Source organism: Apostichopus japonicus, chromosome 22, assembly GCF_037975245.1.
Source record: "Apostichopus japonicus isolate 1M-3 chromosome 22, ASM3797524v1, whole genome shotgun sequence".
NCBI lineage: Eukaryota > Metazoa > Echinodermata > Holothuroidea > Aspidochirotida > Stichopodidae > Apostichopus > Apostichopus japonicus.
The window spans coordinates 19,270,675-19,288,771 of record NC_092582.1 but is presented as its reverse complement, the minus strand read 5'-3'; the positions used below and the strand labels follow the sequence as shown (position 1 = coordinate 19,288,771).

At 38.1% G+C, this 18,097-nt stretch overlaps 2 protein-coding genes and 1 long non-coding RNA gene across 4 annotated transcripts in view; all 3 read right to left on the bottom strand.

Moving 5' to 3' along the window:
* The window catches only part of LOC139964326 (uncharacterized), a 270,207-nt gene that overhangs the window by 182,409 nt on the left and 69,701 nt on the right, over positions 1 to 18,097 (bottom strand). The gene's annotated exons all lie outside the window — the stretch shown is intronic.
* Positions 1 to 18,097, bottom strand: part of LOC139964332 (uncharacterized) — a 39,082-nt gene that overhangs the window by 17,670 nt on the left and 3,315 nt on the right. The window lies entirely within an intron of this gene.
* Positions 5,947 to 18,027, bottom strand: LOC139964323 (uncharacterized). Of its 2 annotated transcripts, XM_071965841.1 has the most exons (8): positions 17,622 to 18,027; positions 16,036 to 16,135; positions 15,465 to 15,534; positions 14,096 to 14,311; positions 10,755 to 10,879; positions 8,772 to 8,886; positions 7,901 to 7,960; positions 5,947 to 7,583 (listed from the first exon to the last, which is right to left on the bottom strand). In XM_071965841.1, exons 1-8 carry the CDS (start codon positions 17,789 to 17,791, stop codon positions 7,573 to 7,575), a joined length of 867 nt encoding a protein of 288 aa, XP_071821942.1. In that variant the 5' UTR covers positions 17,792 to 18,027; the 3' UTR covers positions 5,947 to 7,572. The 2 variants fall into 2 exon arrangements, with proteins under 2 accessions (XP_071821942.1, XP_071821941.1); XM_071965840.1 differs by having other exon boundaries at positions 5,947 to 7,960.

Below are 18,097 nucleotides of genomic sequence, written 5' to 3'. Positions count from 1 at the left end.
AGGTTACATTGACCGGATCTACGCATGCTGGTATTGGAAAGCTTAAGTATGCTCCACTCAATAACGAAGGGGGCACCCTTACGCTTCAGGTCCCATATATGTTTGGAAAGCTCTGTTTCTTTCTCGTAACGCTCATGTCGGAATGACTTACTGTGGTTACTGTACCTTTGCTTAAAGGGGCCACTCGATAGCCCTATGTATGATTTGGTGTCATCACCAGTAGTAACATCGGCCCTATATATTACACTGCTCACCAAGCAATTCCCGTTGAGGGGGCAATTAAGTTTTACTCTATACAATTGCATATGCGTTGAGCCAGCTGCGGTCTAAGCTCATTTTGTGATAAAAGCCGGTTATTATGGCTGTTGATGATTGATCGCATATTGCCCATACAACTGTAACTCAATTTCACGTTGTTTTTGTTGAAAATTTTGTGGAGCTTGTTTCCTTTCGGGAAGTGCTTGGCGAGTAGTCTGAAAAACAATTTCCCCACATTAGATTTGACATTACGGCTATAAGGTGGGTTAAACCATATTATGTTCCTGGTACGGGGTTTCTTTCTGGGTTGCTTCTTGCTGCTCTCCGTACTGTTGTTGTATACTAGGTGGTCGGTGTAGCCGCTATCTCGGAACGCATCGTTGTATATGGGGGCAGCGTTGTCAAAGATCTCTTCGTTAGATGAAAGAGTGGAGATCCTGTTGCCGATTCTCTCTGGAATACGCTTGGTGACTTCCGGGGGGTGGTTGTAGAGGCAGTGAACATATGTGGGTTGGTCATTAGGCTTACGGAATGGGCGATGTGTTCCGGTGCGTAGGTCCAGTGTAGCGTCGAGGTAGTTGACGGTCTTAATGTTGGCTTGGGTGGTTATCTTTAGACCGAAGGTATGAAAGGCTGCTACGATACGTTTCCGCATTCTATCCGCTTGGCTGCCCGAGTGGTTCCTGAGTACATCAAGACCATCATCTCTGTAGAGGCCAATATCGTGCGAGTCGATGAGATCACCTAACTTATGAAGGATGTACAAGCCCACCAGCTCACAGACTTCGGCTCCGTCGTAACCGCCCATGGTGACGTCAAAGGCATCTGTGGTGGCCTTTTTTACCCAAGGGCGTCCCTCAAGATCGTATAAGAGGGATTTTCTGGCGTGCATGATGGTGGCATAAACGGTGTCCTGGATAGGGGTATACTGGCGGACCCATGTTAGTGATTTGCTGAGTAGCTCTTTGGTGATGGAAGGATGAAAGTCAACAATGTCGAAGATCATGAATGTAAGGTGCGCTTTATCCTTCAGAGCTGAGAACCATTCCAAAACAGCAGGGGTGCTGCGCCATTGGTTGACCTGTAGTCGTTTCCTTAGGCTGGTGTTAATGCGGTCTGGCATGTGCTTACTCACTCTGCCCATCTCGCTTTTTGATGGGTTAATCAGTCTGCAGGTTGGGCGGCTGGTGAAGTCATCTTTGTGGTCTTTCAGTGTGATGTATGCAGGGGTTTCAACCGACTTGCCGATTCTGTCAGAGATATCCAGCTCATTAGATATTTTGATAAACTCAGTGGATATGCTGTCCGGAGTACCGGGGTCTGCGTGTTTGTACTTTGTCGTTATATTTTCGCTGAGGATCTTGTTGTATGCATTTGGGTCATGACACCAAATCATCTCTACTGGTGATGACACCAAATCATACATAGGGCTATCGAGTGGCCCCTTTAAGCAAAGGTACAGTAACCACAGTAAGTCATTCCGACATGAGCGTTACGAGAAAGAAACAGAGCTTTCCAAACATATATGGGACCTGAAGCGTAAGGGTGCCCCCTTCGTTATTGAGTGGAGCGTACTTAAGCATTCCAATACCAGCATGCGTAGATCCGGTCAATGTAACCTCTGTATTGTTGAAAAGCTTTGTATCCTCCTGTCCAAAAACCCGCATTTACTCAATAAGAGATCTGAATTCATCTCCAAGTGTCGCCACAATAGGCTCAAACCAATGAACCGTGCACGTAAGAAATAGGGTTCGTGTTCCCCATAGAATATATCCGCGCAGAGAGTATTTGTTCAGTTGTCTGACGATCGCCACCCTAAGGGCGTGAAACTCCGAGTAACAGCTGTACTTACCAAGGCACTTACTTATATGTTTAGGCTCTGCTTTTATAGCATAGAGCACTCTTCTTGCAGTCCTGATCCTTCCTTGTTATATATATATATATATATATATATATATATATATATATATATATATATATATATATATATATATATATATATATATATATATATATATATATATATATATAATTGTTTTTGTACACTTACATTTTAAAATAATATTTTCTTATTACGTACTCACTTTTGATGTCCTGTTTATAAATATTTATACTGAAAATAAATAATTGAAATAAAAACTAGCATTTCTGCACAACTCACACCCCTTGGGTTAAACACTGGGTGGGTTGGTCTGATTTGGATGAGGTGTGGGGGGAACCATAGGGTGGCACTATCACATGGGGTGGAATTACACGGTTTAAGTGAGGTAAAAAAGTTAAATGAGTGTGAGTATGTGAGGATGTGTCTGTGTTTGGTTTTATTAGATATATTTTCTCCATGCTGTCAACTTGGTCTTATGAGAAATTGCCAATTTGAATTGAGACTCAAAAGTTAACCAACTAACCTTTAGTATATTTTCGTCTCAGTTCCAATATCTGTGTTAATTTGTTGATATCATTGACGTCACATACCGTCTGTACACCGATCGGTTTGCTGGCAGAAAGGGAGCCTTTCCAATGGTGTTTTCAAGTAACAGGAGTGACTGCGAACAGCAAGCTAAAAACTATTAACTTAGCCAACGGGACTGCATGATTTTGTTTAACCCTGGTTTTATATAAGAAACTCGACTTAACTAAAATACGGTAACGCACTAAACGCTATGCTTACAGTGATGGTGGGGGAGAGATACATATAGATATGTATATATATATATATATATATATATATATATATATATATATATATATATATATATATATATATATAATATATATATATATATATATATATATATATATATATATATATATATATTTATATATATATATGTATATATATATATATATATATATATATATATATATATATATATATATATATATATATATATATATATAGTAGTGTGCGATGTGCATATACGCGATGTGACATGGCAAGAAGCGATAGACGCACTAAACGCTATGCTTACAGTGATGGTGCGGTAGATATACATATAGATATGTATATATATATATATATATATATATATATATATATATATATATATATATATATATATATATATATATATATAGTAGTGTGCGATGTGCATATACGCGATGTGACATGGCAAGAAGCGATAGATAGTGTGATTCTAAATGATCTGCATGAGAGACAAAATAAAATACGGTATTCTACTCTGCTACAATGAGCTATATGTTTTTGTATGTCCCGAAGTGTTGTTGCTTCTTCTTTACCGTGCCGTTTACTAAACTGGTATACTATAACCGACGTCATATTTCTATATTTCCATTATTTCACCAAAGCCAAACTTATCATATTACTTTCCAAGAAAAACCTTTACTTTGATGACCATTGCATCGTTCCGCGAATATTGATTGGGCCGGGCGGCGCAGCGGGCGGAAGCGAACGATGACATGGCAGATTCTCATAAAGGTCTACAACAAGACCTCCGTGATGGACCATGCACCCATCTATGTATGAAACCGATCGATAGCTCAGGGACATGAGAATCTTTAAACCTGTCGTAAAACTTATCTTAAACCCCAAACCAGGTTGAGCGATTAAAGTAAAAATACTCTTTAATTTGCTATAATGTTATAGCTTAATGGCAGCAAACTATGTTCTACAAGTACTAAAATACCATAAGAATGAAGTTCACAACCTTGGCTAATGAAATTTCAAATTCAAATGATGAAGGGAAGAACATTTTAATTTTCTCATGTGAATTAATACTGGTGTGAAATGTGTCTCAGTTGTGAATATTTCGTTGTTGTTAGAATCCAAAACTAATGTAATTATTAATTTGTAAACACCTACTAGGCCTACTGTTTATCTGGGGAATCAAAACAAGGAACATGATTTAACTTGATAAATTGTAATGGATCCTTAATAACATACTTTTCATGCTATTCCGTGTTAAAATCGTGTAGCAATCAGCTGGTCTAGTCAGGTTTTAGCTTTCATATTTTGTAATACAGCCAGATGTGCAGTGGCCTAAAAAAATATCGTTATCGTATTAGCAGTGTAATAATTATATATAGGAAGTGCGTATCACGTACGATTGCTAGCTTAGCTTCATACCATGCTGTTCGTGCAACAACTTAGGAAGAATCATAGAAAGGATGAGAACGAACGTTGTCGTCGTCGGTGTGCATACGGTTCGTGGCATTTCATCGAGTGAGGTTAGGTAGACAATATTTTTTTTATTACGCAGTGGCCAACTGTAGGTTTGAAATAGGCTATAGGCTTAATTTAGCTAATTGCATCTGCCAAACTAAGTAAGTAGTTGAATCAGTAGGCCTGAATGTTATTACGATTATAATCGAGTTAACGGAGCTGGCGAGTATTCAAGATCAAAAGAGCACTGACAAAATACCATGCTAAAAAAAAACAAGTTTTTAAGCATTTTTTCGACACTGAAAGGGGGGAGCAGTCACTCCCAATGGCTAAGTCCCTGGTATATCCTGAACTAACTTGAAGCTAGCGAACAGGGTCGACCCACCCAATAGCAAAAATTAATACATAAATTATCCGAATTGAAGCTGGCGAACGTTGTATTTTTTTTAGAGTATTCAAAATCATACGAAGTTTTGTATGGTGGAGTATAAGGATCGCGAGATACAATTTCTCAATGTGACGAGGAAAACGTGGAAAATATGACTGATTAAAGGTCAATTTTGATCGAAAATTTTATGTCACTCACAAATTACAAGAACATATGAAAATTAGAGTGCGACAGTCAGAAATATTAGAGTGCGACAGTCGGAAATTCCGAATTGAAGCTGGCGACAGTCGGAAATTCCGACAGTCGGAAATTCCGACTCAAATTTTCCAACTATCGTCATTTTTACTAAGATTGGGGGTGAGACACCCCCCTACCCCCCTCTAGCGACGTCCCTGGGTCTAAACAGGAGTTTTGACAATGTCTAGATACGAAGTGTTTCACGCTTTAATACACCAGAGCATTGTTTATATCAACAACTTCCGTAGGCTAATAAACAAACTGCATTGTAAATCAGATCCTACTATAAACCTAATATTAACATGAATATATCTTGCTGTTTGTCGTTGTTGCATGATAGTGCAGCTTGAGAACACTATGTCAATCTTGACAAAACTATGTCAATGTATGCACTAGTCACGTCTTTGTTGTTAAAAAATATACACTGCAGATCAATCAAAATATTGTTTTTCATTGCTTTCTGTCCCGGTTTATCCATTTGACAGTGTCACACAAAATATATTTGACTTAAATCGGCTTACTAGGCTCTGGCAAAAGGTATTTAAGATGATGATAATGCCTTCAAGATTCTTGTTAGCCCCGGACCAATTTGGTGATCTACGACAACATGATATTCCTTCTTGCTCGAGTCTCCTTCACTAACCATCGTGTCCTTAAGTGTATTTATCTGAGATCCAAATGAGAAGAATAGGCGACCCCGAGAATCAGATGAGGGAGGGGGTAGCCACAGATGGCACATGTACCCGTTGTTTGATGGAAATCCTGATTAGTGCCCATATTCATACATTACAAGTGACACTTCTTCTTCTATTTCTTGTATTTAAAAGTGCCATTTTGTTGAACAGACACATACGCAGAGTTGTATCGGAGAAGGGGAGGGGACTTGCAATGGAGAGGATACCCCGCTGCCCAAACTTGACTCACTAAAGAAGAAATAACTTAATTTCCTTTCAAGTTTATTCATATTCTATCTTTTATTTATCCGAAAGAAGCTTTTAACAATTTGGCCAACATTTTAACGTATGGATATAAAGAGGCCTAGGTCTAGCGGGTTATACTAAAAATCACAATGTACTATTGATCGAACATATCTTACTGACGATTTCCCCTTTTGTTTTCTTTTGATTGTATATATCAATGAATCAACGATTACGCGATACTTGATCTTAGTTTGAACTTACGAAAAACCATAGACCCCAATTGCCTTCAGAGCGCAGGAAAGCCACGATCTTAGCGAAAACTTGTTGAACCATTTCTTATACGATACACAGGTACAATTCACCCCAAACTTCACCACTTGTCACTCCATTCGCATGATGTATGCAAATGCATATTTTACAGGTAGTTATAACATGTGTGCAACCGACAAAATTTAACGACATGTCCAAATACATTGTAAAGCAAAACGTATATTGAGTATTATCTAAACTAAAATAAAACTAGTCGTGCTATATAAACTATATTGTAATTGGATTTTAATATCAAATTACACCAAGAAAACAATCAAGCATAACCCAAACAGTTGCTTAAAGCTATAATACAAAGTAGTTAGATGTTTATTCTTCTTCGTCTACTGACTAACTATATCTTCGTTTAGGAAGTTTTCTGAAAGGGTTTTTGGTTTTCTAATGAGAACGCTGGTGAGTCTATTCAACGACACATTTAGTTCGTTTAGAGTTACAGGATCTATCCATTTATTGTCATATCGGGCTAAGTACTTCTAAGTTTCGGTAACTTTTTGAAAGTTGTCTACACAGCGGTGGTAGCACCAACAAGGGAGCTGGAGGCACATAAGCCTGGAGTTTTGCTACAGGCCTAGTGTATAACAAGTTTAAATTTGGGGAAACTATCATGTCATCATGCTTGTAACAGTATATAATATCACGATTAAACTCCGTAGAGAAATAATGACAGAAACAAAGGCCTCGAAGGCTCGAACACAGCGAAAAGAGATTAAGATATTAATTACTTATATGTTAACCTCTCTTCTTTCGTCTTAACCCTTTATAGCTTTCGATAATGTGTACTGTATGATAATTGGCCTTATGTGGAAACAGGACAGCGTCTTCTTGCCTGTAACAGGGAAATTATGGATTGTAATGATCTTTTACGTTTAGAGCTGATTATGATTCTACACCAAAAATTGATTCAATTTTCTCCAATTTAGATTTTTTAAGGCAAAAATGAAGTGCAAGGCTTCAGCTTTATTAAATCTTTCAAAACTTCGAATCTTACAATCCTAAGTTAAAAGACGAGATAAGCTGATCAAGCAACTGTACTTGCAAATCAAATTATAAGTTCTAGTTTGTAAAAAGGTATTGAAACAAGTTTATTGCTTGCTTACTTAACATACATACTTACATACACCCTCACGAGCGCACACACAAACACACTATATAGGGCCCACATACATACATCCAACCTAGATTCATACATATATACATAGTCCTACATACAGATACATAGCCGGCAAGGAGTTTGTGACTTGTGTTTGTCCAGCGGGAGATGTTCCAAATATGATGGTTGGTAGAACTGATGCAATAATGGTGTCATGTCTTTGTCGACCTAATCATTCGATTCAGGCGCGTAGCCAGGAATCTGCCAAGGGAGGGGCGAAAGAGTTGGCAAACTATCAGAGCCTTAGAAACGGCATTGCAAACTATCTAAGCGTAGCGCCACCATGGTTGGCTCGAAGCGTACAAGAAAATTTTGGCTTAAAATGCCTCCCAGATCGCTGGAAATGGCACTTCCCAGGCCTTGTCAGTTGCATATTAGCATTTTCTCTTTTGAAATTACTAGCGATATCATAAAAACATTAAAATATAAAATATGCTCAAGGGGGGCGGCTGCCCCCTTCGCCCCCCCCCCCCCCCTTGGCTACGCGCCTGGTTCGATTTTAAACAGAGAGCCTGTGGTTGTCATTACGGCTTTCATGTCATCATTCGTAATATACCAACCTGCGAAAAACATGAGGAAGAAAACATAATAAGCTGATTGTTATAACAACAAAAGATTTCACGCCTAACTAGGTAATGACACTTAAACACACAAAGATGCATACAATACACATATCGCTCAAATGTGGGCACATAAACATGTTAACCGCACAGAAACAAAACAAGAAAAACTTCTATTATGGTCATCTTAATTATCTTTAAACACTACATCGGTCTCGTGAACGGGCGGTCTTAGAATTCACAGAATTGTCAGCAGTTAATGTGATAAGTAAATTGAAATCAATTAGAAACCTTAAAGAGTAAATGAAACAAAATCTTTCAAAACATAAAGTTGCTATTAACTTTCAATATTTCATTTTCGTTTACGTTCAAGCATAAATCTTATCAATCCATACTCAAAATTGTGCTAAACCTCGTCAGTGTTTCTTGGGGTATGTTTGTTTTGTACTTGTGTGTGATAGGGGTTATATCGAATTCCCCTTTTGCTGATTGCTACGTCGCTTGTGGGGGTGCTTGTTACAGTTTCCTTAATCCTTTGGCCGAGGGCTCAGATAACCATGATCATGCAGTCGGCCTCTGGTCAAAACATTAGTTGCCATCCAAGGGGTAACGAACCAAAAGAACAATGCATGATGTAATACTGATAGAATGATACTATCGTTTCATAACAATTGATCTTAGACCAACTATCCCTTCTGTTGTGCTTCTACTTGATAGTCAGTACTCCCTGTGCTATTAAATATAATTAAATGATTGTATTAAATAAATGTGATCATATCTTTATGATGTTCAGTTCTTTCACAAATCTTACCATTATTTACAGTGCTTTCAATCTTATATTCATTGCCGTCTTGCGGAACCAACTGTATAAATCTTGCATTGCCAGGTATCGGTTCATCTCCCGTATATACGGTTTCATCAAATGGCTATATATATAAATTTCAAGATCAGTTTTTCAATATCAATTCAAATGTATATATATATATATATATATATATATATATATATATATTTATATATATATATATCACTCTCAGAATGAGAATGACACAACATAGATCGGCGATCAAACAAAAAAGATCTACCAACCTGTTGCAAATCACTTCAATCTCCAAAATCATTCAATTGAGAATTTGCGTGTTATTGCCATTGACCAGAACGATTCTTGGACAGATAAATCTAGGAAAGCGAAAGAAAATTTCTGGGAACTAAACCTAAAGACCACGGCACCATTCGGTTTAAACATCAGAAACGATTTGCCGTCCCAGATAAACCAAAACAATTCCTTTTCTATTACGACGGAATCGGATTAAAATAATCCGACGCGGATTAAAATAATCTTAATTAAAAAATCCTAATTAAAATAATTTCTAAAACTTCTGCTCAATTCAGCAGAAATCAGTAAGTCGCTTTGCCTTTACAACCATGCCGACATCTTCTCTATAAAATAGTTTCAATTCCTGCTACTCCTTGTCACTTTCGGTGATCATGCACTGAAGAAGAGCTAGGTTTGCTCGAAAGCTCTGCAAAAACCAAACATTGGCTGTTTTACTTCCAATCACTTACCTAATTCAATTATTGTATCTCATTCGAGATCCAGCCTTTTTCTCAATGCAGCATAGTTGTTTAACAGTTTTTCCGTTATTCCTATATATATATATATATATATATATATATATATATATATATATATATATATATATATATATATATATATATATATATATATATATATATATATATATATATATATATATATATATAAGGGCGGCGGAAGCACTTTTAATCTGGGGGGCACCAACATCAAAGGGCACTTTGCAGAAATTTGATTGGACTGATGCAGCCTTATATTCAGTACCCTTTATAACTCTTATTGTATTATCTTATTTGCGTATACACATCACTCCATCAACGCCCCCCCCCCCCCCGCCCCCCTCAAGGAAAATATGCATTCTAGCACTGCAATATCCAATTTACAAATTGGGAAACAAGGAACAAGTTTTCTTTTGAGACAAAATGAGGTGAAATCATGCTAGTTACTAATGTAGGAATCTTCCGAATTAGAGTTTATTTCTTGTTAATGTCTTAACAATTTTTTTTCCATTTGAAATAGCTTTGAGTTTGACCCACAGAAATTCATTAAAGAGTCAGCGGCGTAGCCAGGATTTGCAAAGTTGTTTACACGACTATCTGAGCGGAGCGCCACCGGTTGGCGCGGAGCGTGCAAGAAAATTTTTGGTTTTACAAACCCCTCAGATGGCCGGAAACGGCCCTTCCCGAGTGTTCATTCTGGTTCCTGGCCTCTTGCTAACCTGAGATACCTCAATTTTTATGTAGGAAAAGGGCACATTTTTAACCTGAGGAAAAGTGGGGGGGCACGTGCCCCCTGTGCCCCCCGGTTCCGCCGCCCTTGTATATATATATATATATATATATATATATATATATATATATATATATATATATACAGGCACAAAATCAAAGGAAACAAACGGTCCATTATAATTAATTGATAAAAATTATGGGTATTATTATTTCAAGATATAATCATATCTCCAGACGGAGATCTTGATCTTTGACACAGGCACTGCTGGTTTCTATTTATAAGCTTAAGTAAAAGATGGTACATAATCTAAAACTATTTATGAAAGATACAAAAAAATTACATTTGAAGTTTTGTGATTCTGGGATAACGAAAATAGTATCGGTTAATTCACTTCGAAAATAACAAAGTTAAGAATGTATAATATTTTCAGGGTTCTTAATAAATGGATTGTAACGATTTTATAATTACGCAAAGGACCAAGTCGTTGTCCTTCTTTGCTGCTAAACAAAAACATGGTTGATCCGTCGGAACCAGAATCACCTGGCTATTGGTTGGAGTTCTTGTAAGGTCGTATTTGTACATTGTGAAAGAGGCTTGATATTAAACAGAGACAAGAGAAACAAACAGTTATGATTCCATGTTGAAGCAGCGTTTTTTTTCTATTTAGTAAACAGTGCAAAAACTCACAGCATCGACAGGATGATATTACATATATGATATAGGCTATATATTGTTCTTGATTTTCCAACTCATTACGATTTCAAATATATATGTATTCATTTGCCTTTGTCGTTTATGTCCATTTCATTAACATAAAGTCTGTTCAAAGTATCTCTTTCGAGATCCGGCTTATAGGAATCACAAATGATTTTCGAGTTGGTTAGCATCATGTTTGATCTCTAGAGTTATGTAAAGTATGTCACCAAAAACAGAACTAGTATTGTTCGTTACAGGTGACAAACGCCTACAATGGAATTACGACCTTCCTTACCGGTTTCAAAACTCTGGACATACAATAAGCGTCCATACGGTAACTTACAGCCTGTTGTTACTCGAGTTTTAAGCCTGCACGGCGATCATCAGACAACATCTAATTTGTGAGGTAAGCTTGTAATCCTACGCGCCAAAGACAACATCAACATGTCCGTACCACTTACCACAATGATTATACTGGTGTGATAACGTATTACAACATATCAATGTGAGTGTATGACACATTAATGTTTTTGAGTTTCTTTCAATATTTAATGCCGTTAGAAGAAATAGGTATGTGCAACGTCAGTGGCGTAGCTACGGGGGCCTGGGGGGCCGAGCCCCCCCCCCATGAAATCGGCTGCCCCCCCACTGCCCCCCCCCCCCCCACTGGGAATGGGGTAAAAAAAAGTGTAAAAAAAAACTCATCAGTGCCATTCACTAATATTTTTTGTTCAATAATTTGGGAAATAGAGTTACACAATTTTCTCGTCTACATCTGGCAGAATAAGAATAATTCAATATCTGTAGTAATCATGAGAATGGTCACACAGCTTGGCATGGCAATGGTCGATGCGACCATACACCACGAACTTTGTTGTGCTGCGCGATATCGATATCTACCAATACATGTAATCGGTCATCGATTGGCACAAAAACCCAGATTCTGATGACAGCTGCCTCAAGAAACCCAATAAATGGCCTAATTAGCACCGAGCCACCAATGTGGACCATTACCGAAACATCGATGCGTGTTAGTCTTCCATCCCCTTCCTCTAATGCTATTTAAGTCCACATGTGGGCATATCCTGCAAACCTACCGGTAGCCCACAGGGGTTTGAGTTGGGAGAAAGGCCTTGACACCTTGAAACGACAAATGATGCCAACCATAGGCGTACGAGGAGGGGGGCAGGGGGGCAGACTGCTCCCATGAGGAGAAAAAAAAATTCTCCTCATAGGCTGCCCGAATTTTTCAGGACTTTTGCCCGAATTTCTTGTCCTCTGGAAATATATATATATATACATATATATATATATATATATATATATATATATATACCGGGGGGAAAAGGGGGCACGTGCCCCTCCCCCACTTTTCCTCAGGTTAAAAGTGTGCCTTTCTTTCTACATAAAAATTGAGGTGCCTCAAGTTAGCAAGAGGCCAGGGAACCAGAATGAACACTCGGGAAGGGCCGTTTCCGGCCATCTGAGGGGTTTGTAAAACCAAAATATTGCTAGTACGCTCCGCGCCAACCGAAGGTGGCGCTCCGCTCAGATAGTCGTGCATACAACTTTGCAAATCCTGGCTAAGCCCGTGACTTTTAACGAATTTCTGTGAGTCAAACTCAAAACATTTTCGAATGGAAAAATTTGTTAAGATATTAACAAGAAAAAAACTCTAATTCGGAAGATTCCTACATTAGCAACTAGCATGATTTCACCTCATTTTGTCTCAAAAGAAAACTTGTTCCTTGCTTCCCAATTTGCGAATTGGATATTGCAGTGCTAGTATGCATATTTTCCTTAAGGGGGGGGGGGGCGTTGATGGATTGATGTGTATACACAAATAAGATAATACAATAAGAGTTATAAAGGGTACTGAATATAAGGCTGCATCATTCCAATCGAATTTCTGCAAAGTGCCCTTTGATGTCGGTGCCCCCCCCCCCCAGATTAAAAGTGCTTCCGCCGCCCTTGACCTGGAGATCCCCGACATGAGTGTATAAAAGAAACATTTTCTTTTTCATGGATGGTGGGGGGTGCCTACAAGCCTAGAAGTACAGGTTTATCATATTCTTTGTTATATTTTATACTTTTTTGTGAGACAAATTGCAGTCTCACCCGACACAGCGACATTATCCCGCCTACGTGTCGTTGAACAATGTATGTTTTTCTGGAGGTAGCTGAGTACTGTGTTAAAATAATAAATAAGGTAACTAAATATAGGAGCTTAAAAAATATACTGTCCCATTTTTCCCCTTCAAAGTGATGTTACCATTTTTTCTTCTTCTAATTTACCAAATTTTTGGGGAAGTGTAAATTTCTAAAACGTGAGATTATAAAATAAAGAATGTTTAGATGCAACTTGCAAGGCCTCAGAAGTGCCGTTTCCGGCAACCTGAGAGGCATTGTGTGCCAAAAATTTTCTTGTACGCTACGCGCCAACCGATGGTGGCGCTCCGCTTAGATAGTGTCACGGGAACTTTCAGGCACAAAAAGTTCTGCCCCCAAACTGAAATGGTCCCATACGCCAATGATGCCAATTTCCCTCAAGTTAAAAGTCTGGCTGAGTTGGCATGCAAGCCAGTCAGCATGAAAGAGAAAAAAACTTTTTTTTGCATTTCTGTCACCAAAGTTGCACATCTTTTTGGTTGCTATTTTGCCTCACAGGTGCCATCTCCTGCGATCTGGGGGGTGCTGAAATCTCAAATTTTCTCTGTACGCTCCGCGCCAAGCAAGGTGGCGCTCCGCCCAGATAGCAACCTCCGCCCCCCCCACAAGAAAGGACAGCCCCCATGGCCCCCCACTCAAAAAATCTTACCTACGCCACTGTGCAACGTACACTCGGTGTTGTTGCAGTTAGAACTGTAAAGCTATTACAAGGCTAGTACAGCCATCGTGTAATCGTGAGGCGCACAACGGTCTGTTTAGGAAGTCTACATACTAAACATTTACGACATTTCACTTCTATTTAAAGCATGGCGTAGGCGATATCAAGTAGCGTATAGATCCTACAAAAGTTATGCACCGGACTCAGATATTCCGGCCTGGTGAACTGTTTCAAACCATAACCAGTTTCTCTTGATGACTCAATGAGAATCGAGTTTTTAACTTACTCAGTGAACCAGAGGACTCAGTGAATTCAATATCGTCACCATCTACTTCCAACCACAGTTGCTCCGTCCCTTCAGTAACAACAAACCTAACGTTCTCTTGTTTCCCACTGTACTGATAGGTACGTAGAGAGGGTACCTCAATTGGGATGAAACGTTCAATATTTGCATAATCATGATTCCAATAAAACCCGCCGGACTCCAGATACGGATTACCATCTAGATATGTAACAGAAAATATCACTCATGAACCTAATGAAATTACCAGCAAGCCGACAGGCTCGTTGTGATTCCTTGACACGACTTTGACAGAAAATAATACCGCATGTTATAGTAGGCATTCGTGTGTAAAAATAAGTTATTCTCATTTGTACGGTTGGAGAAAATCGTGCTTACAGGGTTTTCAGACCGTGACATTTGATGACCTCAAATAACTCTTGACCTTTTACAACTGTTGTACTTTTGTACTCACTAAGGTGAACCTACACATCAAATGCAATTAATTAACGGTGTAACATTGTATATACTATGTTAACAACATTTCAGACCTTGACCTCTGTGGGCCTTTGACCCTTACCAAAACCAGTAGGTTTCATAAGTGTACTCAGTTACCTGGATTCATAAGCTACGTATGAAACTTGAACCATCCCTGCATTAAGTAACACAAATTCCAGTTTTTATTATGTGTTTATTTAAGAGTACATTTTAAATACATTGATCAATTTCTCAACAAAAAGTCATGTTTAAAAAACAAACACTTCTAATTTATTATAAGGGGCGAAGTTGGGCGACACGTCATGTTACTATACACCACTGAATATGCTTAATTACATATTGGCAGTGAACTACACCTTAACTTTGTTTTATGTCTTTAGACATTGCGTTAGACTTGTCAGCCTGCTTACCTTTGACCGTATATAATCGATTAATATGAAATAGTGGTAGATATCATCAAACAACTTAAACAGCAAACGTTCTCCTCATATATCTAAGCCTTTTTGCTTTTCGCTTTATTGTATAACAATTTGTATAACACCAACTCTGTAAAGAACACAAAAGTAAATGTACGTTCGGCGTTCCATACTGTTGGTGGGCTATGTTCTCTATTTGCCTGCCATCATTCCTTATGGAGTAAAGGTAATAGTATTTATATATATGATCGCATCCGAAAGTACATTTTGGCAACAATTCAGACTTTTGGGGTGTCGGGGTTGTGGGCAGGGGTGAAAGTTTTTTTCCTAAGTGATAATTGTTAGTTTATACAAACACATATCATTGACGCGTTCTGATGACTTAGACCTAACATTGTGTCGAATCGTGGTTTTAGCTCATAAAAATTTCTAGACGCCGTACCTTGTTTCACCTGAATTACCTGAATTGAATCCGATTTCGAGGATCACCACAATTCGAATAACTTTGCCATTTACCTTTCTTTTGACAGCCTTGAAGAAAATAGAGATAGAGAGAGAGAGAAAGCTTGATTGGTTGTCATGACAATTAACCAATGATTATATATTTGTCACTGAGATAATATGGACAAATTATTTATCTTGTCGATCATAGTTCTGCTACAAATGGCATAAAGCACTATAACACACATCATATTCAAAGAAGTGTTGAATGTAACATACTCGTAAACTAATGAAGTTTGGCATTAAGGTATGACTGATTGGTATATGTCGACATGTATGCCCGTAGCCAGGCGAGAGAACGAGAGCCGTGCCGAATATTATGCATCTCTATAAATTGTTCAACTTTCTGGGTTTTTCCTACGTATGAACCTGTCGACATGTAATTTCGTGTTCTCAAAGAAATCAACAATTGGTCTTTAGTTATTAGAAGACTAAAATAAATAAAATGTGGCTATACGGAAATAAATATAATTCGTTCCGTTGATGAGTTAAGTTTTAGAAAAAAAAATATATTAATCATGAAAGAATTACCAACGCGATCACCGAGAGAGAACGAATCGATTCGAGGATGAGGTCAAATGAGAACTGCTCAACAGGGACTTTGTTTACTGAAATCAATCGATCCGAATGCCTAGATAAAATAGATAAAGGAGAAATATGGTAGAGGTTTTCATGATGAAAATCTTTCATCTGGCCCTCTTCAGTAACATACTTTCGTAACACGAACAATATGAAAACAATTATGAAAAAAGAACGTTTCGTACTCGAGACCTTCTTCCTGTATTAATAATAATGGTTATTCATCTGGTTTATTTGAGGTGTATTTGTATATTTGTTTATCATAAGTATTGAATTTCTCGCAATCCAAGTTCGTGCTAGTACTACTTTTAAAGGTATAATCATTAACAATCATCACTTCATATTAACTCAGTATGCTGATGATACTACTATTTTCTAAGACATTGATATTAATTCCCTACAGGCTGTTTTGATATACTAGGTGACTTTTCGCTAGTTTCGAGCTTGGTCATAAATTATAACAAATAATCTCTCTTCCCTTTAGGTCCTACTTATGACGATACTCCTGCTTTGTTCAAGAATTGTGGTAAATTCATCACCGATAGCCCTATTAAATCATTAGGTATACATTTCACAAATCAGAAACCTGATATTTACAGTCTTAATTATATACCAAAACTTTCTCGTCTCAAAATACTCTTTAGGCAGTGGTCCACTCGTGACCTCACTTCCTATTGGCAGAATTACTCTGATTAAAAGTTTCGCAATCTCTCAAATTGTTTTCTCTTCTCTGTTAGGCCAAACCCACCAGATTATTTTATGAATGACTTCAATAAAATACTATTCAGTTTTATATGGGACAGAAAACCAGATACAATTTAGTCTTGTAAAGATCCTAGTATAAACAGCCTAGTGTAAGTTTTTTCTTCCCCAAAGCTATTTTCCCGTATCTACTTGCTGTTCTGCCCAGAGAACGACAGTGGTAACGCTTTCGATTGATACTAGGGTCTTGCACATTTCTCCCAAGCTATCTTATGTTTTCCTTTAAATTTGGAAGATTTGCTTCGGAAAAGCAAAGAAGCCAATCAGGTTTGCCAGTTGGGCCCACTTCACCCAAAAATGTGTATTCAAGCCCTACCTCCCGCAGTGAACAATCACTTGGCCTTAGATTGGTTTGTACACTGCGAGACGGTCGCTAATTGCTGTGAAAGACACATGATCTCACATGACACACAATTTCGTGATATGAATAAGGATTTTGTGGTTTACATAAGGTCACGCCCCAATTTGGAGAAATGTCCAAGACTAGGTTTGAATCGGACAGATCCTCGGGCATGTAAAATACAGTGGTTAAGCACATTCGTGGTAGGCAGAAACGGACTCTGAGGCATGTACAGTTGCACGCGATAAAAAAAAGTATAACAAACGGCTTGGCCAAGACTAGATACAATTAAACTCTCATTCATACAGAGAGGGTGAACTTAACATGATTAATGTTCGCCTGTTCTTATAAGCAATGTAAATCGCTCTTGTAAAAACCAACCGATAATGCGTGATCGTCATTGATTAGAAAATTATTGAGATGGAAAAGTATTTACCTGATGCCTCCATCGTGGAGAATTCCGCCTGGTGAAATATGTTCAATAAAGAGATGCTTCCCACGGCCATTTCTGGTTTCTCTCTGCACTAAGAATGCTGATAAGTCGACGCTAGTATAATGCAGTTTGGGGTGCGTTAAAGACAACGCCGATCTTCGCAGCAGCGCCATGTTGTTCTAACAAAATACTACAGATTAAATAAATCGGATAGCTGTTAATGAATGTTTGGTATATCTATCGGTACGTTTCCAGATCTTGTATGGTCGAGTATTCCCAAACTAGAACACAATAGACCGACGGACTGCAACCCTTTGCGGTTTAGGTAAGGTCGCTTACGTATTACAATTGTAGGACGTATATACGTGAACTGAGAGCGAAGAATGAAAAATACAGCTTGAACAAACAGAAACCAGAAACCAGAGAAAAAATATAATTTCCTGTAGTTATTACATTATGGGGAAGTGAAAGTAGCATTT

Bases quoted from the DNA above. Each gene is read 5' to 3' on its own strand.
- LOC139964323 (XM_071965840.1), bottom strand. From the start codon at position 17,791: ATGGCGCTGCTGCGAAGATCGGCGTTGTCTTTAACGCACCCCAAACTG. The intron at 14,312-15,464 runs GTAATTCAGGTG...TTACATATCTAG, and splicing joins CGAAATCGGATTCAATTCAG to ATGGTAATCCGTATCTGGAG. The intron at 10,880-14,095 runs GTAAGTTAAAAA...TTTAATATCAAG, and splicing joins TGAGTCCTCTGGTTCACTGA to CCTCTTTCACAATGTACAAA.